A 17,358-nucleotide genomic window follows, 5' to 3' on the forward strand; every position below is an offset into this window, starting at 1 on the left:
AGCCTTTGGAACGTCTCTTTGCATTAAGTTGGCTTGTCCAACAATAAAAAAACAACCATCTACTCATCCATGCAATATTGCCACCAGCGGCAGCATAACAGATCAACATCATTATGAAAAGAACTCAAGGTCACTTTTCACACTGAACCAGAGAAAGTGCACACAGAAAAGCAGAACACTGCGTGCAATAAAGCCCACTCTTTCTTTACACTATGTATTCTTGGATTTTTTCATGTTTTCACTCAATTTAGTATTTAACTTCCACCTGCGCCTGACTGATAAAGACGACCAGAACTCCAGTGCACATCTGTACCAAAATTCAACCCTCGCACACATGAAAGCAAGAATCTCCTTCTGCATAAAGCGAACCCTCTGGTGAGGCGCACGAGCAGACTGCCAGCAGCACTCAGGTGGTTGCTGCTAACCACGAACCCTAAACATTTTCCTGATGAAATGGTAAATACCAGGAAGGACTGGTTCTGTCTCCCCAGCTGCAGCACCGGACCACATCTGCTGGCTCTTGCAGTTCAGAAAGGAATTATCAAACTTTATTTCCAATGGGCTGAAGCAAAATGATTTGATCAGGCCTTTAAACCACTGAAGTATACCGAGTTTCCAACTCACTTCCACAATGCTTCCAACTCAACATAACTTTTGTTTCTATTCTCTTCAGAAACAGTTCTAGCCATGTTAATAAAACTTGAGTTAGAACTTTAATTTTGCTCTATATCACAAAAACCAGCATCTCCCCAGAATAATGGACAATACCTAAGTTGTTCTACAAGAAATCCTGGAGAGAGAGCTCTGCAAAGGGATCCTTTCCTGAGGCTCTGTGAGGACTCTGACTGGAAGGGCTGGATGCTGCAGACAGCTAGTAGGAAAGACGACAGAGAAAGGGAAAGAAAAAGAAAAAAGGTCTCAGAATGACAGAATATGAAAGCTGAATGTGTAATGAAAGGACAAGGGGAGGTTAAGAGGCAAAGTTGGCAGAAATCAACTATTAAAACAAGGTGTTTGGTCATATGGAAAACAGAAAGCCTCCTCAATGGTTGGTGTAATGCAGAAACAAGCTGGACATGACCCTCCAGAAAGGAAACTTCAGTTGGCATTTGCCAAATAAGCAGATAACCTCACACTTTCACAGCAGGTTTCATCAAAAGAAGATGCAAAACGTTAAGCCTGATGCTCCTGTGAAATGGGTTAGCGCTCTCCCCATTTTACTGGCAAAACTATGTACTGGCAGGGAGAGATGAGGCTGGGGGCCTGGCCAGAGCATGGCAACTTTCCAGATGCCTTCTCCAGAAGAAACAGCTCTCAGCATCTTTTCCTCCCAAAACAGGGTGTGTATAAAAAGAAGTTGGAGAGCAGATAACGGATAATTCTCAACTTAGGGCCTAGAACACAGGATATATTCTGGGGGTAGGAAAAAAAAAAATAGATTAAAGTTTGTCAACTGCTGCTGTTTTAGGTGACAACTGAAGACTGAGACCAATACACTAACAAAAGTCACATCCTCTAGCTGTGTATTTAAAGCACCACGCTACGAATTCAGCCATATAAAGCACAGAATTTACAAGTAGGTAATACTGGAGTTTAAGCTGCTGCTGCTGGAAGGGACCAATAACCTGCAGGCTGTAATTGCAGGAGTATCTGCTATTTGTTGATTTCTTTTTTTTTAGCCCTTTCCCTTTTTTGTAGTGCTTTCCCAGTTATTAATAGTGCTTTATTAAATTCTATTTGCCCTCCTACCTCACAGAGCTTGCATGTTTTTGCAGTTACAATTAAAAGTCCGCTTTCTCCATTTCAGATTCCATCACTAACAGTTCACTCATAATGGAGTCACTAAGTGCATACTTGCACTTCATGCCCATTGCAAAAACATCATATGAAGACATCGTATTTCCATTAGAAATACCAAATGCCTGCCAAGCTATACATGACAGGGAACATGCTTATGGGATCTGCTTGCAGAAGTGCCCAGAGTATAAATATTGTCATTGCAAATTTAATTTTTTCACTTTAATGTTTATCTTAAACTATGTGAGGAGAAGGAGCTCTTTTAGGATCTCTTAGGATCAACTCTCTATCTGGGTTGGAACTTTTATCTCCCTCTCAAAAGCCCACTCCCAATGTGGCACTCGGATCCAGATTATGGAAGAGTCATGAGACAGAATGGGAAGTGCTCAAGAAGCAGTTTCAGGATGTCAGAAGTTCCCCTTTTAAAGTTGGTTCTTCCCTTTGGAAAGCTGTAGCTCACACATCCGACCACTCTCCAGGATTTGAGCCAGCCTGATGATCAAGTCCAACAGAGTCATGACTTCAAGCAAGGCACACCTGCTGCGACTTGATTTCATGAGGCATCCTTCCTCTTCATGGGCAAACAGCTTGGAGCCACATATTAAAAGTCCCGTTAAATTGAGTTGCCAAATCTCCAATTGATATCAAGTCCAAAGCAATGTCCCAGTTTGAAAGCAGTGTGGAAGACCGGTAGGTTTAGAGCTGTGTCATTTGTGCAACATCAGCAGGTAACCAGAAACAGAGCTGAAATTTCAGGAAGCCTGTTCAGCCTAAATACTGGGAAAAAACTTGACAATGCTACTTCCTAGATGCCACAGCCACATTCAGACAAGACACAATACCTTATAGTAAATACATATTTTAACAAGATTCCTCTAATTATCAAAAAGGAGGCCTAAAAAACGTGGAAAGTGTAGTTAGACAGTTTCCTACATTGCATCTATCCAGAATATAGCTTACAAATACATCTGAAAACCAAAACCTACCTTAGCACTTTCTAAGAAGCAGCATTTAAAACAGCACTGGCCATCAGCTTCTCTAGCACCAATATGATGGTTTTTAAAACTGCTTAGCCTCCTTACTGCCCAGCGCTGGTGTGGTCTGAAATGCTGTACCGTACTGGAGCAGACTCAAGGCTGAGTCTCACCTGCAACAGCAGTTGTCACTTCTTGCCGCTTCCAGCAAAGACAAAAACTCTCCGGAGTCACAGTACGACAGAAGAACCCATCCGCAAGTGAGTGTTGTGATGATTCCCATCATTAGCTAGATACTGGTTTCTCATTAAACAAGTCTGTCAAGCTGTTTTAGCATATATTTTAAGATTAGTGTGCCAAAAGGAGCACCTGTAAAGCTTACTTTCTGGCCTAAAACTGTCCTGAACTTCATAGCCTGTTCTTCCACAATTTCAAATTAAAAAAACAAAGCACCCAAAGCAGCGTGGCCAGCAGGTCATGGGAGGTGATTCTGCCCCTCTACTCCACTCTGGGAAGACACCCCCCCGCCCCGCGCAATGCTGCATCCAGCTCTGGAGCCCTCAGCACAGAAAAGACATGGACCTGTTGGAGCGGGGCCAGAGGAGGCCCCAGCAATGCTCCGAGGGCTGGAACAGCTCTGCTGTGAGGCCAGGCTGGGAGAGTTGGGGTTGTTCAGCCTGGAGAAGAGAAGGCTCTGGGGAGACCTTCTTGCAGCCTGCCAGAACTCAAAGGGGGCTGGATGGAGACAGGCTTTTTAGCAGGGCCTGTAGGGCAGGACAAGGAGCAATGGTTTTAAACTAGAAGAGGGCAGATAGACTAGATCCAAGGAAGAAATTTTCCCCAATGAGGGTGGTGAAACCCTGGCACAGGTTGCCCAGAGAGGTGGTAGATGCCCCATCCCTGGAACCATTCCAGGTCAGGCTGGATGGGGCTCTGAGCTATCTGCTCTAGTTGCAGATGTCCCTGCTCACTGCAGGGGGGTTGGACTAGATGGCCTTGAAAGGTCCCTTCCAACCCAAACCATTCTGTGATTCTATGAACCTCCCCCACCCCCAGCCAACTTCCTCATTTGCACATTTACCTATTCTTCCCCATCGCCAGACAATCACTCCTACTACTTTTTCTGTACAATTCAGTGACATTAACAACTGCAGCGTTACAATTCACGCAGAGGCTGGCAGCAGGCCAAGTAATTTCTTTATTCTATTTTAAATCTTAAAATTTTCACTACCCAGCTGCCTCCCCTCCTAAGGCTGTGTCGTGACGGGGGTGATCAGAGCACAATATGTAACACTTAATGGCGTATCACCGATTTGTCCGTACTGTGTCATTTTATATTAGCCAACATGATAATGTTTTTCATGGTGGTGAACATTCACGCACTGTTGTTGCGCATTACGGCACTCAGGACTTACAACAGGTAGTTATGTTCCAGTTAACTGCACATCACTCAGATCCGGCTTGTCTGAAGTGTTCTGCGTTTGCTGTACTGTGTCACATCTGCCATCACTCTGGCTACTCTTTAACCTCATTTTGGCCACTGATTCAGCCTGGCCCTTCCTCATACACACACACACACTCTCCCTGCCACCAGCTAAAATTTAATTACACAACTCTGACCATTCTCCCTGCTCTGGGTAGCATGGTACCATATGTTGCAGTGAGGAAAGCCTGCTATTTTATCATGATGAAAGAAGTATTTTATCATTATTTTCCTTTCTCAAGCAGGAAATAGTGACTGTACTACAAGAGGAGTCATTTCAAGGAAAAAAGGTATGCGTCAGTTTCTTTTATAACTATGAATATCCTCTGCACTTAGATTTTCAAACTTTTGAAACTTTGCCCTTAAAAAATACAAACTACCCTTGCTTTTGATAGTGACAATTAGAGATAAAGTTGCATGCATGTAAACAGAACTCTTGGAGAGGCAAAACAGGTATGTCCAGAGGTAGGAAAATTATAAAAGACAACACCTTAAGAGTATCCAGTTAGGAACACCAGTTTAAATTATAAAGAAACAGGACAACACTGGGATGCCTATTTTACCCGTCTGCATACAAAGCAGGAGGAGTTCCCAACACACTACAACTTGGCAATATAATTTTTCGGCAACAATTCTGCGTCTGTCATTATGCTGTTAAGTACCTTCAAGCTTCTTTACTGTAGACAGCAACCAGAATCTACCCACAGACTAGAGGCAAGTGATACAATCTAGTGCTTTAAACATAAATATTAAAAACAATTAACTTTTTGGCAATGATGACACCATGGACAAAACTTGTATCATAGTAATGGTGTTTAGAGTGGTCCACATGGGATGTAGGCAGCTTGAATTGTGTGCCTCTCGGACAACCATTATTCATTCTTTAAGATTTGTTTCCTTACCTCAAGAAAACACACATTTTCATTTCTTTATTTTCCTATTTCTTTTTCTGGCACAACAGGAGTATTAACTAAACCTAAACAGACAAACGCACTCTCAGAACCACCTCAAAACTAAGCATACAGTAAGTTTAGTGTGATAATATTGTAAATTCCCTCCGTGGCAATACGTTAGTAAAAACCATCTCTGCTGCGTATGGGGAAGCGGCTCTCACACGCAGCCTTTGTCTCATTGAAGTCGCTTTACTGATGTCAGAGTTCTGAAAATGCCACACCTGCAAGCAACATGGACCATGTGTCTCAGGGAAAAACCCCGAGTCCTGGTCACACAGCAAATGTTGATTCCAACGGTGTGGTTTTTATCAAATTAATTCTCACAGGAGCCAAACATGTTGTCAGAGAAGCACAATACATACAGCTCTACACACCTCACTTGTGACTAATTCCTCTTTGTCCTGTTACGACAGCCAGCTGGGATTCAACCTAGACCAAGCCCTGTCATGTCAAATGAAGGAGAAAGGCTCATCTAGCTATTCAGACCTACCTACCTGTGTGTAACTGAATTAGGCAGGCAGGCAGATTTATTTATATTTTTAAAGGGACATTTCAAAATTGATGTTTTGGGAATTGCAGAAAAAAACCCCACTCTAATCCTTAAGGATCCTTTTAACTTGATATCCTCTTAAGAATGTGTTCATGACACTTTTTTCCCCCTTGAAATAGTATAAAACCCATGTGAAAGATACCAAATCACTTGTTTAAAGTGTGCAAAGCAGTTCTCAGAAGTTCAACAGAAAAACAACTGAAAATTGCATTTCTAGCTAAAGAAATCTAACAGCATCCCTTTCAGATAATGCTTTTTAAAAAAATAATTTTGAAAAATATCTGTTTTAGTGAAGAAAATGGACAACCTGCCTACTGGCAGCACACAATACAGCCTCTCCTGTTAAAGGATCCCATTCAGGCATTGAAGAAAAGCTTGAGGCTCTTTTCCTTTCCAACCTACTGCTGAATTCTTTTCCCTCCATACTCTAGTCCCAAAAACCTTACATCAACCCACAACCTTACACCAACATATACTTAAGTGAAGTTATGCATGCATGTTTTAAAACAGTCAAGATCAAAACACAGTCCTAATATATTATGTATTTCTAAGACTCATGTTGTACAGTGTGAACTCTGACAAAGAAACATTTGACTAGCAAGTAAAACCACACTGTTAATACTGGAATTCCAATCTGCCAGCTAAACTTGGCTCTGCCTTTAACTACAGTTCACAAACACAAACTCAATGATCTCAATATTTTCTGAAAATAGTACAAAGGTGTTTCAATGTTGTCCATTCCCCAATCCTCTATATCCCCCCAAGTTTTTCCTACTGCAAAAAAAACACCTTCAGATGGCTATTGGGCTAAAAAAGTGTGTTTGGGTAGAAACTTCCCAGTGACAGAAGTTTGCAAACCAAACAATATAAGGTACGTAATTTAACTCCTGTATTGATAAAGTCAGTTCTTATCACTGTTTGTCAGAGTAACTCTTCAGCACACTCTTTTGTTCCAGTACATTAGGTAATGAATCTACACGCAACACATCAGGGGAAGCAGAAAAGCAGGCAATTAAAGGAACACTCCATTTAACGTAACACCTCACTTCCCAGCGAAAGGCCAGATAGATTTGTACAGCTGTTGAGTATCTCCACTACGCTGTAAACACTGTCTTCTGCAAAGCCATGGAGGAACACAAAGACCTTTGGAGAATACAGAGGCTAAAGCTAGATGAACATGCCATGTGCCTCCCACTGCGAGTGGTCAGTGCTAACAACCAGGTATTGGGGTGAAGTTTCACCAAGTTTGATACCACTTTCTTTTCAAACCCATCTACAACATCCATAGACTTAAAAGGCTACATACACCCTGTTTGTACCCTGCAAAATGCTGTCGTATTTTTTAAGTGTAAGCTGCATGCTTATAAATTTACAGCTACTGCCAGACTTGGTTACTTTATAATCTAATATTTTCAAGTGACAGGTCAAAGAACAGCAATGCATGTACTTAGGAAAAAAGCTGTAACAGCACAATCTCAAAGCCACATGCAGAGGTAAAGCAGCAGAGAAGGTGAACTTTGGGGAAGAAGCCTGTCTTCAGGAAACAGCACAGGCATTACCTATTCTTATCCTTGCGGATAATCTCAGTCCTTTTCCCAGAAAAACAATGCCTTAAAAGGCCATCCTCTTCGCTTCTGTAAAACTAACTTGATGCTGCCAACCTGGATATATGAAGCCAGGAAGTGATCCTTCCATGAACAACTGGGCTTGTGCAACACATTTGTCCAACACAAGAAAACATTAAAATACTTTTAAGGAAACTGACCCAGCTGTAATTTGTTTCTAGCAGCAATTATTTTGTATATACACACCTGTGCTCCGGGTACAGGGCCAAAAGGGTTTGGTGGTCTCATGACTGGCTGACTGTATATTAAAGTTGGCTGTGTCATTACTGGTATACCTCCCATCTGCGATGGCTAAAAAAATACCAGACAACATCAAGTCACACATAGCATTAATACATCACAAGTATTTAGAGAAAGAAAGGAAACTGGTAAGTAGGTGAAAAATCTTGGTCATATTTGATGTATGGAATCATAGAAGAACTTTCTGCAATATTCTGCAAATAAAGGTTACTAGAAAGGAATGTTAGAGCCTTCTCAAGGAATACTCTCAGTAACAACTGAGCCCATTTAATCTCTTGGTGCAAAGATCCGAAACACTAAAATACTTTAAGCACAAGCATTTGTGCTGGTCTTCTTGCTCCCAAAACCGAGGACTTGACAGCACTTCCCTGTCTGCCTTTGGAAGCACAAGAACAGTTTTAGAGATATCAGTGCAGTGCTGACAGAGTTCTAGAAAAATTGAAAACTCTGAACTATATGTACAATTAATGTTCAGTCATTATGCAATCAAAGTCTGAAGTGTTACCGACACTCTGGCTGAGCCAAATTAAAAGTTTAACATATATATTAATGGTCTTAGACATAGGTGCCAATCTCTGGCGCTGCTTTTGGCACTCCCCTCAGGCTCGGGTTGAGACCCAGCAGCAACCCTCCTGAAGCAATCCCCATTCCAAGCAGCTTTTCCTTGACTAATCCTGATACTCCTCCTATCATGCCAACTCAAGAACCCATTCAAGAAACTGACCCTGGTGAAAACACCCTACAAAAAGTAAGCTAAAAATAAGCGCTGGCACAATGAAGACACAGGAACCAGCAGCCAGGGAATGCTAAGGTACTAACAAAATTGCCTGTCCCAGTATGCCCTCACCAAGGGAAAAGCCTGCTACTAGACTGCCACTTAGGAACGGCCACGCTTAGAACTATGGTACCTACTACTGTTTTTAGGAAAAATTAAACACCAGGGTTGTTCAGAGATTCCTGGCAGTAAGTGTCCCGAGTAAAGTTTGAATGAGCCCGAACAGTTTTCAGGATGTCACAAAGCCTGCTAGTCATTCTGTAATGGCCCATCTCACCCATCTGCTCAGACATTGCACACTTCTGAACAAGTCGTAAAAACATTCCTGCTGTGAATGTAGCTATAATCACAATACACTTTTTTCTGGTTTCAGCTGGGATAGAGCTAATTTTCTTCACAGAAGCCAGTGTGAGGCTGTGGTTTGGGATGAGAAAATGTTGATAACATGCTGATGTTTTCAGTTGTTGCTGAGCAGTCAAGGACTGTCCAGCTTCCCATGCTGGGCTGCCAGCAAGGAGGCTGGGGGTGCACGGGGAGCTGGGAGGGGACACAGCCAGGACAGCTGACCCAGGCTGGTCAGAGGGATATTCCCTACCATATGACGCCATGCTCAGCATATAAAGTCAGGATGAAGAAGGAAGTGGGGGGGACATTTGGAGTGATAGCGTCTGTCTTCCCAAGTCACCGTTACACGTGATGCAGCCCTGCTTCCCTGGAGATGGCTGAACCCCTGCCTGCCCGTGGGGAGTGGGGAATGGATTCCTTGTTGTGCTTTGCTTGTGTGCACAGCTTTCGCTTTCCCTGTTAAACTGTCTTTAACTCAACCCATGAGTTTTCTCACTTTTACCCTTCTGATCCTCTCCCCCGACCCACTGTGAGGGGGTGAGTGAGCAGCTGCACGGTCATGGTTTAACCCCAGCTGGCAACTAAGCACAGCTTATTTCTACAATACCCTTATTTCTACACCAATAAAGCCCACCAAGTATAGACACTCTCTTAATTTTAAAAAGTTTATGAAAAACTAACCAAGGTTAAGAAAGGGCACACTTAATTTCAAACAAAACCCACTGAAGTAGTTCAGAAAACCAGGACTTAATGCTTTGGTAATGAATAAACTGATAGGAGCTGAAATTCAGTCTTCTGTAAAATAGTTCAGAAAAACTACTGCTACCAAAGTCGAAGCAGCCAAATGATATACAGCATCTGATGACTTTGAAGTGCAGGAGTTCCACTCACCATCCCGTAGCCCATCATTCCTGTTGGCGTTGTGGCAGGATACGCCATTACAGGTGGTGCCTGGTGTGAAAAAACAGCGGTGAACTGAGAGGAGAAGTAGCCAGCGGCATACTGCGGAGATATTGCTTTCTAGGGGTCAGCTGCAGCACTTGGCTTATTATGAATATAGCAGAGAATAAATTGGATTTGCAGTCTTGTGTTAAGAGAGTATCCAAATTATTTCAGATGGAATACAATACCTCAGCTAAAGTTTCTAGGTGATCCTGGAAAATCTATAATTATGTATTTGCTTTTAACCTGTTAGGATTCTGGCTGACTAAACAAACCTGCTAGCTACCGTTCTCTCAGCATCCTGTTTAAAGAACAGAGTATGAGACACAGAAGCGTGAGAAAGAAAATTCAGGAAGCGGAAGCATTTTTTTTTTTTTTAATCCCATGAAGTATATACTTATTTTTCAAAATCAGAAGTAATGGTACACAAGGAGTCTTAAGAATTTTCAAGACTGAAATACCAAATTACCATTGCTTTTGCCGCCATTACAGGAATGCTCTTCTCTTTAGCCAGGATGTACACACTATGGGGATTCTCCTACCGTGTTTCAATATAAATTCAACTCTAACATGAATATCCAACTCACACTCCCTCTCAGTCACCCACTTAGTACAGTGAATTTGAACAGGTTAAAAGCCCTCTTAGTACATAGCAGATATGTTTACATTACCCTTAACCTAAGTTAATTTTTATGAAGTTACAGTAAGGTTGCTGTCAGCAGACAAAACCTGCGGTCAAGCTACGTTTTGTAAACAACTTGGCAACATATACATAAAAAAACAGCTGATAACTCTTAGAAAGAAAAATATATTAAAGACAGTTCTTCATATTCTAACCATATTCTTAGTTCTACAGTTTCATTATCTGCTTTCTAAATTACCCTTACAAGGACAAAAAAAGGGTTTTTTTTTTAGCCTATAAATTGGTGCTTATAAATACTCAGATAACTCGTCTCTCCTTTAAGAAAAAAACAGTCTAATTTTCATGCTATTGCTGTGGGGATTACTATTCAAGACAAGACACAGACCATATGCATTTCTTGGCACCCAGAGATTATTGATACAAAAAAAGAGGGAAACAAAATATTGATAGTACTGGATTAATTAAATCAGATAAATCAAGAATAGAACATCAGCAGAGCTGCTTCTGAATTCAGTTCTAAGGTATCAGCTGCCTTTTCATAGGCAGTAGCTTGGCACTTCACTTGCCACCAGAACAGATTTCCCCTACAAAGAATTACCTAGACTGTGTATTATCCATATATTTCACATAGGTGGCAAAACTATCCTGAAAATTAGGGGTTATTTTTGTTTTGCTTGTGTATCCACACCTACACACAAACATGCTGACTAAATTTATTTTTGAGTGCTCAAGCATGAACCTACCATCCTTTAGTTACAGAGTTACCCTGCAATAAAACCAGAATACAGGCAAAGACCAATATCACTGTTGACACAACGAAAAAATCATTTGAAATGAAAGACTGCATTCCTCGGACAGCAAGCACAGGTTATTGCTTGCCCTTTGTTAACTGTCAGCATGGATTTTCTGTTTTCGTATGAGCATTAATGACATATTGGTCTCTCCCCACTAAAAAAAAAAAAACAAAAAAAACCCCAAACAACCAAGAGCTACGGTAAATGTGGATAAAGTGCCAAGTATAACAGAAGCCCGTGAGGTTTCATGCAGTTATTCAAACACAAACAATTTTATCTTCATTCAAAATTCACTAAGTGCATTAAAGGCAGCACAGACACACACCCCAGCTCTCTGGCAGCAAATGGTACAGTTGAAAGCAAGGAAAAATAATCTTGGTATTTCCCATGCCATCATTCGAGTCAAGAGCCTGCAGACCACCTATGAAGTTTGTGTATGCTAGGAAAAGCTCAATTTTTGGCACACCAAAGATTTTAAAATGAGAAATGTGTAAATAGCAAGAAGGTTATGAGATTCTGCAACAGCAGTGGTTAATATCAGCATGCCAGTTGATTGCAAAAAGGCTGTGGGTTGTTTCACTTACGTATTGTGGAAAATGCATGCCATTCTGTATTTCCCAGGGAGAACAATTACATAATGCAATAACACTGGATTAGAAGCAAATACTTACACAACAGAATATACACAGATAGCATTTTAGTTCAACAAATACATTAAATGTTTACCCCAACACATTCTTGTAATTCAAGTCATTTACTGGGACAACATACACCTGTGATACTGTCAGCATTATTGGGTTTGTAATTGTTTTGCACAGTCCATTTATTTGGTATATGCCTTTTTCCCAAAGACAAGAAAGCCTTATTTTCAAAAGCATATTTATTTAGCAAGCAGCAGCAACTCCACAATAAATAGACCAGCAGAGGAAAGCAAAATTTTTTCCCCCTAGATTATTTCTGTTTTAAGATTTTTATGTTAATAAAACAGTTTCACAGGAAGAGAAGTGTCTCAATAGTATCTCTAAAAAATAAAAGCTGTTAAATGTAATGACTTGTCACAAGAAGATGTATATACAAGACACGAGTTATTAAACAGATTCAAGCACACACGTAAACTCAAACCACCAGTCATTAAAGCAGGTGAGTAGTTACAGTTCCTTCAGTATCTACACACCCTCTAGTAAGGTCCACAAACACTTCTCCCTACATAAATGTAGTGAATTGATAAGGGACACCCAGTAGGGAAGAGGTGGTGGAGCCAAGGAGACAAGCTCTCACCTTCCAGATCCACAATGTTGTATTATTACGCTGCGGATTCAACCTCCCCCAGTCAGTTACAGAGTCAGGTGCATAAATCCTCGGGGGTGCTTTATCACCCGTTCTGTGCATGTACTGTTCTCCAGGTCATTGGTGAAAGAGTAGGATTCACATGCCAAAATGTTCTGTTAGCACTGTGAAAACTACTCACGTAAACTCCCAACCTCCTTTTTTTGTACATGTAATTAAAAGCCCTCACTCCACATGCTACCTCCAAATCCTCGCCAACACAGACACTATGAAGTTGATCACCAAAACTGACATGCATTAAAAACAACTGCACACATTGGGGCAGGAAAGCAGTGGTTACATACATTAAGAAAGCTATAGCCCTTATCACTGCACAGACACCTCTACAGGTACCAAGGGGATTAATCTCTCGGCCCTTTCTCACCCCCAGAGCAGGCTGAGTTGTAATGTGAACATACTTGATGTATCAGTGCACCTGACGAACATACTTTTCACACTTCTACTTTTCTAGATTGCAACGTGCCCCCTTGCCCCCCATCCCAGAATTCAGTTTTATGTCAGTTGAGTGAAACACGAAGGTTGCTATCCTGCCAAGAGAGAGGCTGGTCAAACACTACTGAAGTTTATGCTAAACCTGCACATGTCACATCACAAACTATTTACTAGAACCACACAGTTAAGAAAAACAAATCTAAGTAGTACACATCTCAACTGACCACTTCTTCAATTTTCTACCATTCTTTCACTGCAACTGTAAGATCACTTTCAAATTTCTCTGTTATACATCAGTCTGCATATCTAAGTTGCAGGGAACTCACTATTTTAAAATGAGTACTTGCTTACCAACGTTGGAGCATTCCACGCAGTTGTAGGTGCAATCTTGGGTTGCCAGTTGGAACCGCCCGTCAGTTTCTTTTCACCTGGCTGAGTCCAGTTCACATCACTTCAAATGAATTTTTTAAAGAATTGTTAGAAAACATTGGATTTTCTTACAAAACTCCCTCAGGCAAACAACATTTCCTCTTGGAAATGTGGCTTCTTTTGTTAGTGAAGAAACTCATTTAGCAAAAGGAGTTGATAAAAGGCCTCAGATGGCAAGATGTTCAGCGTGAGCCATCTCAGCTTTATCTAATCTCAGTCAAGTTCCCCACTATAGGTGAGTTAGTCTAGCCAACTTTTCTTGGGTCAAGATAGTTTATTTAGGAGCAACTGCATACTAGATTTCTGAATGATTTCAAATGGCCCCGATAAGCCTGAAATTTGATAAACACATTCTCAACTTTGCTGCTAAAGCAGACGTTCACTATTCTAGAATACACCCGACTTCAAAATTCACTTGTCTAAAGGTCAACTACAAGTCAAACGTTGTAGTTTCACAATCTTTAATACAGCTCTGCACTCACTCAGTACACCTTATAAAAACTTTGCGTGACCCAAGATTACCTACAACTACAGAGAAACATTTTGATGAGCTCATTTCCTGAATATATACAAAACCTGAAAGGAATCAGAGACAGGAGGACATCTTGCCTGCTGTTATCACTGCCACTACTGCTCAGTCTGCAGTCACCTTCCAACAGCTTTCAACAATTCATTCTACCTTGCATGAGAAACAAAGAACAATCCCAAACGTGCTCTGAAGGTTAACATTATGTTGTTATGCACAGGTTTGAACCTGTACTTTCATAAAAATTTATTATCAAGAAAATAAAAATGCTCAACTTTTGATTAAGTATACTCACTTTTTAGTAGTTCCATTTCCAATGCCCAAATCTGTCACAAAGTAGAAAAAGATACTACTGAAAATTCTATTCATTTAAAAGAATTATATAAGTAAGATTAAATGGTTAGTGGTTCAATACTTACTGCCTACAAGATTGGCTAAAGATGAATCCAGATCATCTGACACTAATTTGTTAGGTGGTACTTTGGCAACTGGAAGACTCTGGTTTTGGGAGGCCACTGTTGGTTTTAGAAGACCACCTAGTTCATCAAAGCCTTGAAATAAACATAAAAGAAGTTATTTGAATCACAGGACTCCCATGAACATTGTGACATTCAATTAAGTAGACATCAAGTTCAACACAATGGCTAAACTTTAATTGAGTGATGCTACACTATACAAGAAGGATAGAACTTATTATGCCTCTTGATTAAGGAGATACCTACTAGAGAAAGGAGATTTGACTTTACTAGTTTAACCTACATGGCATCAGTTTTACATGGAATGGATTCACGACTGCAAAGCAATCAAAATGTAAAACAAAATAAAGAATAAATATCTAAAGTATTTCAGTCTTATAAAACAGCTTATGCATTTGCTTTTAGTGGATCACCGGTTTGCTCAAATGTCAAGAGTTCAATGTCAAAAGATGAGAAAGTATTTACTTTCCAGATGTTCGAAAGAACAGAAAGAATACTAACTATGACTACAGTCCAAATTAACTGTGTATGTTTTGATAATTTATCATTTTCTGAAATAATCTGAACATCAAAAGAGTAAAATGTTAGACTAAGACGTGCCACGAGTGTGTTACACACACATATAAAGTCAGGATGAAACTTCACCTCTTCTAACCACACTCTACAAATACACAATTTCAGTGGACAGCATGTAAAAGTGAAGGCTGTTCACTGTGTGAAGTTTTAATGCACAAAATATTTAAGTGAAGGAAATAAAGTTAAACATTTCAGCAGGGTGCACATAGAAATAGCGCGTAAGGAAAAAATATTTGATTAATAAAGAAAAACTGGATGAAGAATGCTGCTATTGACCTTTTAAAGTCAGTTTTCTTCAGCTGGAACACTGTCACAGCAGTATGAGTAAATACAGATTAACAGATTTATACCTCAAGAATAAAAAAAACGTTAAAGGACATACATCATCTATTTTATTAAGTGTCTTACCACCAGAATCTAGGACAACATTAGAAGATTTGTTTCCAAACACAGACTCAAAATCAACATTAAGGCCAGCTGATGGCTGTGGTTGAGCAACAGGAGAGGGAGTGAACCCTGTGGGGAAAAAGAAAGAAGTTGAATGTTTTCATAGAGCATTTACCATGAATCCACCTTCTTTATGCAAGACAAGCCAAATAAGTACATAGATTACTTAAGTACTGCAGAAAGACTAGAAATATCTCAAAGGTCCAGACTACACCCTGACACTGAAGCATGTAAGAGAAAGAGCTGGAAGCAGTTTGTAGTTTATTGAGACTGACTCCTCCAAAGAAAGGTTTTGTCTCAAAAACTGGACAGGCCATAAAAGACACTCCTCCCCACAACTGCTGAACCTCTGGACCAGCTATTCACATCCTCCTTACTCTTTTACCAAATACTTGCAATAAAATTAAAATTATTGAGGAAATAACCTCCATGCTTCTCCAGAAAAAGAAGCTGGTTAGGTACAGAATCTGTTTCAAGATTACCTGCCTGCAGATTATTCCCTCCATGTTTTATATTAGTTGAGCAGTTCTCTTAGATACAACTGGAGTAAGATCCAAACCATCCTGAGGCGTCTGACCAGTAATGCCTTCAATTAGACACTCCTAATATAAATAATTTTTATAGTCCTTACTTACTTATTTTTGGACACACAGTTTGCAAGCGACCATGTTTTGCAGGTAAGTTTCTAGTAATTATGGTGAGATATGGGGAGCTAAAGCCAAGTTTCAACTCCTATTTCTGTCTGAACTTACTCCATCTGTCTCCTGTGTATCTATAAAGCAGTGTTCTCCAAATACACAAATTTTTAACACTGTGAAAGTTTATTGCAGTACAAAGCATTGCGAATGATGTTCGGCAGTATTAACAGTAATATGGAAGTGAATAGTGATTTGTTTCTAAAATTGTGTTTTTTTAATGTTACATATGACCAAACACACAACCGTGCATGTAGATCATGTTGATATTCAGGCAGTTACATAAGTAATTATTACTTCATATGAAAAACACCAAAAAAATACAATACCATCTTGAAAACTAGCTCTTCTGGTTTCCAACAGAAATTTTTATGGTACAGAGAAATAGACAAAAAGAATCACAAATACTTCATCAGTAAAACATCACAGTGAGTGGAAAAACTGACTAAGAATACTTCTTGGATTTAATTTAGCTTGCTGTGACAGCACCTCATTTCAATGTTACTGTTTTCCTGAAATAAATCACATTTCACCTAAAAAATGAGTAACTACAGGATGCTATCCTTTAACATAAACTTCACAGAAAAAAAAATTTGGATTACCTGTTCCTTCCTATTTGACTTAAAGAAACATACAACTCATAACTCAAAAGCATCCACCACTAAGAATGTAAACAATGTACTTTTAAAAACAACTCAAAGAAAATGGCACACAGTAAAACATGGGAAGCAGTAATGTGGGAAAAGATAGGGAGTAAATAATCAACAAAATAAAATGAGTATCTTTATGACAAGTATACCGTCAAGTTGTAACAAGCCATTTCAGAGACTCTGAACTGCTGATAGGAATTCCTTTTATAGGATGTCCTGTGACTCTTAAAAACCGTGCCTGTGCCAACAGAAAACTTGACTTGCAGTAGCTCATATTTTTCTTTAGAAAATGGCCTCAACTGAAACAAGCCGAGTTTCCTGCTCTCAACGTTTTAGGAAGTTTCAAGCTGTATGAAGCTAACGAGATGAGACAAGCCAGAAGACAAAACAATACATAGGACTCCTTTGAATCAGCCTCTGAAAAAGATCAAATCCTACTCCTGGTATCAACCACCAGCCCAGGGCATTTTGTCTAACATGGATGTTTTGAAAGGTGCAAAGGTCAGTATTTTTAATGGAGTTGCTTTGAGGGAATAAACAAGGTTTGACAGAAACTAATCATCCTGCTTTTGGATATGGAACAAAGGGAACAGAGTCATACGTAGTACTTAAGTCGTTAAATGACTCTAGCTATTTTCTATTCAAAGACACTAAACCAA

The 17,358-nt window shown here is 40.0% G+C and overlaps 1 protein-coding gene across 4 annotated transcripts in view; it reads right to left on the minus strand.

Annotated features, from left to right (window-relative positions):
• Window positions 1–778: 778 nt before the first annotated feature.
• PICALM (phosphatidylinositol binding clathrin assembly protein) overlaps window positions 779–17,358 on the minus strand; it is a gene marked incomplete at both ends in the record, with an annotated part of 66,756 nt that continues 50,176 nt past the window's right edge. For 3 of the 4 annotated variants that reach the window (XM_082010454.1, XM_082010453.1, XM_082010451.1), the window contains 8 exons: window positions 779–871; window positions 7,569–7,673; window positions 9,634–9,693; window positions 11,706–11,729; window positions 13,252–13,351; window positions 14,151–14,181; window positions 14,275–14,406; window positions 15,316–15,423. In XM_082010454.1, coding sequence (XP_081866580.1) covers window positions 779–871; window positions 7,569–7,673; window positions 9,634–9,693; window positions 11,706–11,729; window positions 13,252–13,351; window positions 14,151–14,181; window positions 14,275–14,406; window positions 15,316–15,423 — 653 coding nt within the window. The remainder of the gene's footprint in view (window positions 872–7,568; window positions 7,674–9,633; window positions 9,694–11,705; window positions 11,730–13,251; window positions 13,352–14,150; window positions 14,182–14,274; window positions 14,407–15,315; window positions 15,424–17,358) is intronic. The other variant, XM_082010452.1, reaches the window with a different exon arrangement.

The sequence above is a fragment of the Phaethon aethereus genome (assembly GCF_964289735.1).
Source record: "Phaethon aethereus genome assembly, chromosome: 1".
Taxonomy (NCBI): domain Eukaryota; kingdom Metazoa; phylum Chordata; class Aves; order Phaethontiformes; family Phaethontidae; genus Phaethon; species Phaethon aethereus.